The sequence below is a fragment of the Myotis lucifugus genome, unplaced genomic scaffold (assembly GCF_000147115.1).
Source record: "Myotis lucifugus unplaced genomic scaffold, Myoluc2.0 scaffold_6612, whole genome shotgun sequence".
NCBI classification, from domain to species: domain Eukaryota; kingdom Metazoa; phylum Chordata; class Mammalia; order Chiroptera; family Vespertilionidae; genus Myotis; species Myotis lucifugus.
Genome location: NW_005877660.1, coordinates 1 through 8,421, shown reverse-complemented (window position 1 = coordinate 8,421; position 8,421 = coordinate 1). Strand labels below are relative to the sequence as shown.

Sequence of the window (8,421 nt, the reverse complement as noted above, 5' to 3'; positions counted from 1 at the left end):
CATGTGGGGTGCATGCTTTCATGCTGTTTCTGCAACAATAAGAGGGTGCCATCTGCATGATGCAACTGGAAACGTGATTCATCGGACCACATGACTTTTTTTCCAATGCTCGACTGTCCAATCCTTGTGTTCCTGTGCGAACTGGAGACGTTTTATCTTGGTAACTGCAGACAGCAAAGGTGTTCGAACAGGCCTTCGGCTTCCATATCCCATACGATGCAGTGTACGGCTAATTTGCCTACAAATGTCAGGTGGTCATAATAATCTGGCCACTCAGTGTGTGTGTGTGTGTGTGTGTGTGTATGTGTGTGTGTGTGTGTGTATAGTGACGATTACCATAAGTTTAGTTAACATCCATTACCACACAGCTACAAAATATCTTTTGTCATGAGAATTTTTTTTTTATTGATTTTTTACAGAGAGGAAGGGAGAGGGATAGAGAGTTAGAAACATCGATGAGAGAGAAACATTGATCAGCTGCCTCCTGCACGCCCCCTACTGGAGATGTGCCCGCAACCAAGGTACATGCCCTTGACCAGAATCGAACCTGGGACCTTTCAGTCCGCAGGCCGACGCTCTATCCACTAAGCCAAACCGGTTAGGGCTGTGATGAGAATTTTTAAGATCTCTCTTAGCAACTTTCAGATATACAATACAGCCCTGTTTAGTATAGTCAGTATGCTGTCCATTACATCCCCAGGACATATAAGTTGGGAAGTTTGTATCTTTTGACCATCTTCACCTATTCCTCCCCCTCTCCCCCAATCTCCCGACTCTGAGAACCACCAATCTGTTCTCCGTACCTATGAGTTTGTTTTTTTATTTTTAGGTTCCACAAGTGAGGTCATACAGTACTAGTATTTGTCTTCCTCTGTTTGAATTATTTCACGTATATATAATGCACACAAGGTCCATCCATGTCTTAAATGGCAGGATTTTCGTTTGTATGGCTAAGTAATATTCCATTGTGTATGTATATTTTTTTATCCATCATCTGTTGATGAACACAGGTTTGCATGTCTTTGCTATTGTAAGTAATGGCTCCGTGAACATACAAGTGCAGACATTTTTTCAAGATAGTGATTTTGTTTCCTCCGGATAAGTACCCAGGAGTGGAATTGCTGGATCATATGAAAACTTGTGTCACCCAAAAAACATACACATGCAAGTTAGTAGCAGCTTTTCTCATAATCACCAAAGGAAACAACCTGGACGTTTTCAGCTGATAAACGGATAAATAAATGTTGGGAGATACATGCAATACATGTGACTTAGCAACAAAAAGGAACAAATGACTGGTACATGCAACAACATGGGTGAATCTGAAAGGCATTATGCTAAGTTGAGAGAAGCCCAATCAAGGTTACATAATGTATGATTACATTTATATGACAGTTTGGAAAATACGGAACTACGGGACAGAAAACTGACCAGTGGTTGCCCGGGGCTGTGTGAGGAGGAATCACTACACAGAGGTACTAGGAATACTTTGAGTGATGGAAACGGTTAGTGTCTTGATTATGGTGGACATGACGATTTTTCACAATTCATAGAACTGTATACTTGAAAGTGAATTTTACTACATGCAAATTACACCTCAATGAATCTGACATAAAAGAATAAACAGAAGGATACCTAAAAGTTAATTTGCACATATTTTTCTTTTTTTTTATCCTCACCCAAGGGTATGCTTTTATTAATTGACTAAGAGAGAGAGAGACAGACTGCCTAGTTATGTGCACTAACCAGGAATCGAACCCTCAGCCTTTTGGTCTATAGATTGATGTTCTAACCAACTGAGCCGAGCCACCCAGCCAGGTCAGTACATACATTTTTGATGACAGGAAATATGAAAGATTCAAGAATGGACTTTCAAGCACAAAACATTAAGATAAAATTTTGTTGGTATAGTAGGATGGGAATATTAGGTAAAGGAGAAATAGGGATGATATAAAATGTCTAATAGTTAAAAGTTTTGTAAATGTACTTTTAAAATGGATGATAGTATCAAGTTACTATAGTATTTAGAGTCCATTGGCTTTGAAAATAATTGGTATTAACAAGCAAACCATATTTTTACAAAACATTTGATGGTTTATTACCATAAATTTTATTTCAATTACATTAAACTTTACTGAAAATGGTAAACAAATCTTACCTCTAAACAAATCTAATTTTTGTTCTAGTAAAACTGTGTTGCTGGTGTCCAAAATAAGCAATATCATTTTTCTAAAATTTAGTATCCCCAGCCTAAATATAAGGAAACTACTAGAATTTCTTATGAACTTAGAAATGCTTATAAAGCAGTTGTATTGACCTCTGTTCTTGCCTTTGATCACCTTATCTCATCACTGAGAAAGCAAATCCAAGAATTGTCCCTGAGCGTCCTGTTATCTTTCCCCAGATCCTCCTCTCCGACGCCAGGCAACCTGCTAAAGTTTCCTGAAACGGGTTTTTGCCCCAGTATTTCTTTTCCTCAGTTCACATTGCTGTCAGGCTCCTCAAGCATGAAAATGTACACTACACTCATTTATAAACCAAAGAGGATTGGAAATAAAGTGATTCAAGTCTATAGATAGGAAAAGAGAAAGCAAAATAAAAAGTAAGGGACCAAGTTAATTGGGTGGCTGAGGGTAGTACAAATGCGTCACAGTGAACATATATTGGCCCTATGGGGGCAGGGGAAGGAATTACTGCTTTTTAAAAATCCAATAATTAAGAGGCTCAAATAAAATGTAAACTTAGGAAAAAGCTAGAAATTAGGAGCGAGGCCGAAAACGAACCTTGGCAGACAGGCCTTCGCTATTCCTACTTTTCAAATAAGGACACCGAGCTGTCGAGTCTTCTTTCTGGGAACAGCTTGGATATTAAACCTTCACATGTCGGTGTTCCTTGGATGTTTTCTTTTCGAGAGCGCCCTGCTGGATGCTCTCGCGACGGGGACGCACCTACAATGTAGAGCAGCCACTTGCATTTCAGCCTGTGTGAGAGTGAGCGAACTGATTAGTTTGAAATGCTTTTTGACCTGAGCGGGCCCCCGGCCCGGACTACATTTCCCGGCAGGCCATCCTCAGAACTACGGGTGCCTACGTGAGGTCACGCGCCGTCAGCGGCGACGCAGTCGCCTTATAAGCGGCGGACGGGCGGGCGCTTCGCGGTTTGAATGGCTACGGGCCCGGGCCCGCAGCTCACCTGAGGACTGGCCGCCCAAGGGTGCGCCATGCCATCTGGAGGCGACCAGTCGCCGCCGCCCCCGCCGCCCCCTCCGGCGGCGGCAGGCTCCGAGGAAGAAGAGGAGGAGGAGGACGACGACGACGACGACGGGGAGGCGGAGGAGTCCGCGCAGCCGACGCGGACGCCGACTCCGCAGACCCAGCAGCGGTTCGACGAGCTGTGCTGCCGCCTCAACATGGACGAGGCGGCGCGGGCGGAGGCCTGGGACAGCTACCGGAGCATGAGCGAGAGCTTACACGCTGGAGGTGCGCCCCGGGGGAGAGGGCGAGGTCTTCCCGGCCTAGTGGTCACGCCCGCCGCGGGGAGGGACCTCCTGTCTCTTGGGTCGGGCACTCTCAGGATCCCCCCCAACGGGCCCCGGGGTGGGAACCCCTCGCTGCGCGCATTAGACCTGGAAACCCGGCTTTTGAAAAGCTCTCGGCGGCTCCGAAGGCGAACCCCTGCGTCTTGCTGCTCTTTCCCTTTGGGGTTCCGAATGGGGAACACCTGTTGCCCTAATGCAGCCCCCGCTCGGCCGAGGTTGCGCTGGGGTCCTGGCTACAAATTGACAGCCACCTGGTCGGCAGAAGGAACAGGTGCGGGTGCGGGGACCGCACGGAGCAGGGGAGGGGCTTGCCCGTGGGGGCGCCGCGAGTCGCCCGACGTTGGGGTTTCTGGTCCCCTCCTTCGGCTCCTTTTCCGCGGAACCTCATCGCCTCTGTCCAGCTTTGAATCAGCGCATGAGGTGTGGGGCCGCGCGCTCACGTACGTGGGGCCGAGGGGGGTTCCCTCCACCGTCCATGGGATGAAACGGGCTTTCCGCCCGCCGGGACGTGGACACACGCCGGGCCCCCGCCCCCGGTGTCACTCGGAAGGCAGGGCCGCGGCGACCTTGAACCCCTTTGGGCCGCCCCCCGACACTGCCCTGGGCTCTGACAGTCCCGGTGATTTAGGCTGGTGGTTGTGCCCCTTTCTTCGAACGGGGCCTGCGGAGGAGGAAAAAAAAAAGCTCTTTGTAGCCAGTGAGGCTCGAGGCTCGCAAGCCCCGCCCCGTGGTGGGCCAATGGGAAGGGACGCGGAAGTGCGGGTTGTTTATCAGCTGTTTCCCCGCCCGAGCGGGCAGCCGTCAAACAGGAAGCCACGTGACGTTGGCAGGTTGTGTGACAGGTTTTGGAGAGAGGGGGGCAGGCAGGTAGGCCCTGGAGGGAACGGCCGATCCCGGTGTCTGAGCGCACCGAGGGTGTTTTTGCGTCCGTGCCACTAAGGTGATTTTTGTAGTTGTTTTTTAAAATATATTTTATTGATTTTTTTTTTTTTTTTTACAGAGAGGAGGGGAGAGGGATAGAGAGTGAGAAACATCAATGAGAGAGAAACATCGATCAGCTGCCTCCTGCACACCCCCTACTGGGGATGTGCCCGCAACCAAGGTACATGCCCTTGACCAGAATGGAACCTGGGACCCTTCAGTCCGCAGGCCGACGCTCTATCCACCGAGCCAAGCTGGTCAGGGTAGTTGTTTTTGCATGGATTTTAATTCCGTGTTTTTTTTTTTCCTCCCCATTGTTATATGCGCAGGAAGAAAGAAAAGCTAGTACTATGGTGGCTTTAAGTATTTGACAGATCTTGGTGCTTTTGGACAATTTACTTAACCACTCCAATTTTGTGATAGGTACAGTTGAGATGTATGCATCTAAGTCACAGAGCTGTTCTGGGGGTTAAGTCAGGTAGTAATGTGTAGTTTCTGGCACATACTCACTCTAATGGTTAGTGCTGTAGAGTCGACGAGGATACTTAGGTGACCCAGCGGAACAGGCCTGTTATTTCCCAGTGGTTCCTGGGGTCAGGCAAAGAGAAGGACTCTTTTTGGTGATGCGCATAAATGCCTCCAAATAAGCTCTTATTTTACCCTCTTGATAATCCTGTAAATTATAGAGAACAAGCATTATCACCATGCAATCGGGGTATTTCAATTCATAGAGGTGAAGGTCCAGTGTTATATAAGCAAGTGACAAATAATAGATGGTTAGTAAGTCATTTTTGAAAATGTGTGATTACTTCATTTTTTTATGACTTTAGTCTCAGAGTCTTAGCGCAGCTTACACAATAAATTAATATTTATTCATGTATTAAATATTTTTTGACCAACTAATTCTTTGCCAGGCACTATTGGAGGTGCTGGGAATAGACCAGGGTACAAAACTTAAAAACCCCTGCCTTGAACTTGTAGCCAGGTATGCTATAAGGGAATGTGATACTTAATACAGAATACTGGTTACAGAGTTTATCTTTTGATTCCTTGTATTTTTCTGTACTTCATATTTGTAGCTCATTCCATTCTCACAGCCCGCAGATAAGAAAATTGAGCCTCTCTGATGGTTAAGTAATTTGCCGGAGGTGTTCTACTCCCAGGTTGGGCCTCCCAAGGCACAGGTCCTGACAGAGCTGGTGGAATCTGTGTTGCCTTTTATGCCCTTGAAAGTTACATAGTAAACCTTTGACCTATGCTGTTGGTTGAGCCAGTTTAAAGGGAGGGAACACAGACCGCTCCTCTCAGGGGAAGAATGCCATTATAAGGAGAGCACATGGCCTGGCCAGTTTCCCCAGTGGTTAGAGCATTGGCCCACGCTCCAAAGGATCATGGGTTCGATTCCCAGTCAAGGGCACATACCTTGGTTGCAGACTCGATCCACATCCTGGTCTGGGTGGGAGCCAGAAGCAACCAATTGATGTGTCTCTCTCACGTGGATGTCCCCTGTCCCCTCTCTTCCCTCCATTCTCTCTAAGAAAGTTAATGGAAAAAATAGCCTCAGGTGAGGATAAAAAAAAAAAAGATGAGCACATAGAATAGGGCCATCGCTGAAAATACAGTTCCCCAAACATATAAATATCACTTTCAGTTTAAACATAAGAATTTTATGTTGAAATATACATATATATATATATATATAACTCATTAAGTAACAATTTTCGTTTGTTTTTGTAGGGAAATGATCTTCATTGGTTGGCATGTGCCTTATATGTGGCTTGCAGAAAATCCGTGCCAACTGTAAGCAAAGGGACAGCTGAAGGAAACTATGTGTCTTTAACTAGGCTCCTGCGATGCTCAGAGCAGAGGTAACTATGTTTGAATTGAAAAATAGTGTGGCTACTATAGCAGGCACGTGTATGAAGAGTTTACTATTAGAAGGTTACCTCATTCTGTAATATTGAAGAATTCTAAATAAGGATATTGAGAAACCTTAGGAAATATACTCTAGATTGAAAAGTTAATAAAATATTACATGCTATTACACTCCAAACTGCGTGCGCAGGACTTGTATCGTAATATGTATGGAATGTGTAAATGCTTCTAAGTTTCCCATTTGGGAGATAAGCAGCAGTATTATAATCAGTTATAAAAAGGGTCAGATAATGCTTTCAAGAAGAGGCAGAAATGCTTTTTCTATTGGTTGTGTAATTGAATTATTACATTTATTATTTGTGCCTTGTGGGTGAATTTTTTTATAGCTTATTGAAGATTGGTGGAAAAGGGATGTTTTGCATTTTGGAAGGTAAATAATTTACGGACCTAGTGGTTTAAAAAAATCACTATTAAAATAATTATCAAGAAATGTAATATTTAGCTGTAGTTTATTTATTGACTTTGGACTAACTCCATTCTGAGTAATGTTTAGGCCTAAGAACAAGAGGCACTGCCTAAAGAGCTGAAGTCAAAGTAAAAAAAAAACAAACAAAAAAACAAACCAAGCATTTCATACTCATTAGATTGGAGAAATTTGAAGTCTGATAAATCCAATATTGGTCGTTATGTAGGGATAGAGAAACTATATTACTGGTGTGCATTGCTGAGAGAACAAATTGACAGACCACTTCAGTGGGAAATTTTGCACATTTCTCTGACTCAATTCTACTTCTGGGCTAGTTGGTAAAGAAATTCTTAGGTACAAGAATGTGTTCAGTACAATATTTTTGGTTATAATAAAAGTTAGAAACCTCAATTTCAATTGGTTGGGGAATGCAAAAATTCATGGTAGTTCATATGAAGGACTACTTCTAGCAATTAAAATGAATGAATTAGTTCTACATGTATCAACATTAACTCGGCAACATTATTGAATGAAAAAGCAAGTTGCAAAATGCTACTTATTATATAGAACTAGAGGCCCAGTACACGAATCCCATGCACTCGGGGGGGTCCCGCAGCCCGGCCTGCACCCTCTCTCAATCCGGGACCACTACTCCTAACCGCTCGCCTGCCTGATCGCCCCTAACTGCTCTCCTGCCTTCCCTGATCGTCCCTAACCAACTCTGCCTCGGCCCCTGCCACCACAGCTTCATCCAGAAGGACGTCCGGAAGTCTTCCCGCTGTCTGGCCTAATTAGCATATTACACTTTTATTATTATAGATTACAATCATTCATACACAAGGTTTGCTTACTGTTTATGGATACAAGTATATCCATATAGTAACTCTAGTAAGTAGTGGATGGGAAAGATTTAGACTAACTTTAGAATGATGTTTAGGGGGAGGAGAGTGGGGAATGAGATTGAGGGAGAGTACAAATGGGAACTTTGGCTGTTTCTGTAGAACAAGCAGACATGGCAAAATTTATTCACTATGTTAATATTTGTGAAATCTGACAGTCGGATACGTGAATGTTGGTTGCGTTACTCTAGTTAATTATTTGTTTTTTTAATCAATTTTGTAAATAACATTTAGAGTACTGTGAGAATAAAAGTTGATTCAGAAGATCAAAGAAATTCTGTAGGAGATTAAGCTAGTCAGAGGCAGGAGTTTTGATTTTTCTGTCTAAAAGTAATATAATTCAATGAGTTAATCTTTATTTACTTTTAATTGCATTTGTATACTTGTGTTAATTTAGAAAATTTCTTTTTTATTTTTAATATTAGCTTAATTGAATTTTTTAACAAGATGAAGAAATGGGAAGAGATGGCAAATCTACCCCAAGATTTCAGAGAACGGACTGAGAGATTAGAAAGAAACTTCACTGTTTCTGCTGTAATTTTTAAGAAATATGAGCCCATTTTTCAGGACATTTTTAAATATCCTCAGGAGGAGCAGCCTCGGCAACAAAGAGGAAGAAAGCAACGGTACGCTTCTCTCTGCTGGTTAGGGATATATGTGTGTCTGTCTGGGCCACAGTTTGGATCCCTTGAATTTTGTCCTGTAGTTTAATTTGCTTAGTC

The 8,421-nt window shown here is 43.7% G+C and overlaps 1 protein-coding gene across 2 annotated transcripts; it reads left to right on the top strand.

Moving 5' to 3' along the window:
* The first annotated feature begins 3,138 nt into the window (after positions 1-3,138).
* Positions 3,139-8,369, top strand: LOC102426285 (retinoblastoma-like protein 2). 2 transcript variants are annotated; one of them, XM_006109168.3, is made up of 3 exons: positions 3,140-3,479; positions 6,197-6,327; positions 8,125-8,359. In XM_006109168.3, the coding sequence occupies exons 1-2, from the start codon at positions 3,221-3,223 to the stop codon at positions 6,202-6,204; spliced, it is 267 nt and encodes an 88-aa protein (XP_006109230.1). In that variant the 5' UTR covers positions 3,140-3,220; the 3' UTR covers positions 6,205-6,327; positions 8,125-8,359. The 2 variants fall into 2 exon arrangements, with proteins under 2 accessions (XP_023605121.1, XP_006109230.1); XM_023749353.1 differs by lacking the exon at positions 6,197-6,327 and having other exon boundaries at positions 3,139-3,479; positions 8,125-8,369.
* The last annotated feature ends 52 nt before the right edge of the window (positions 8,370-8,421 follow it).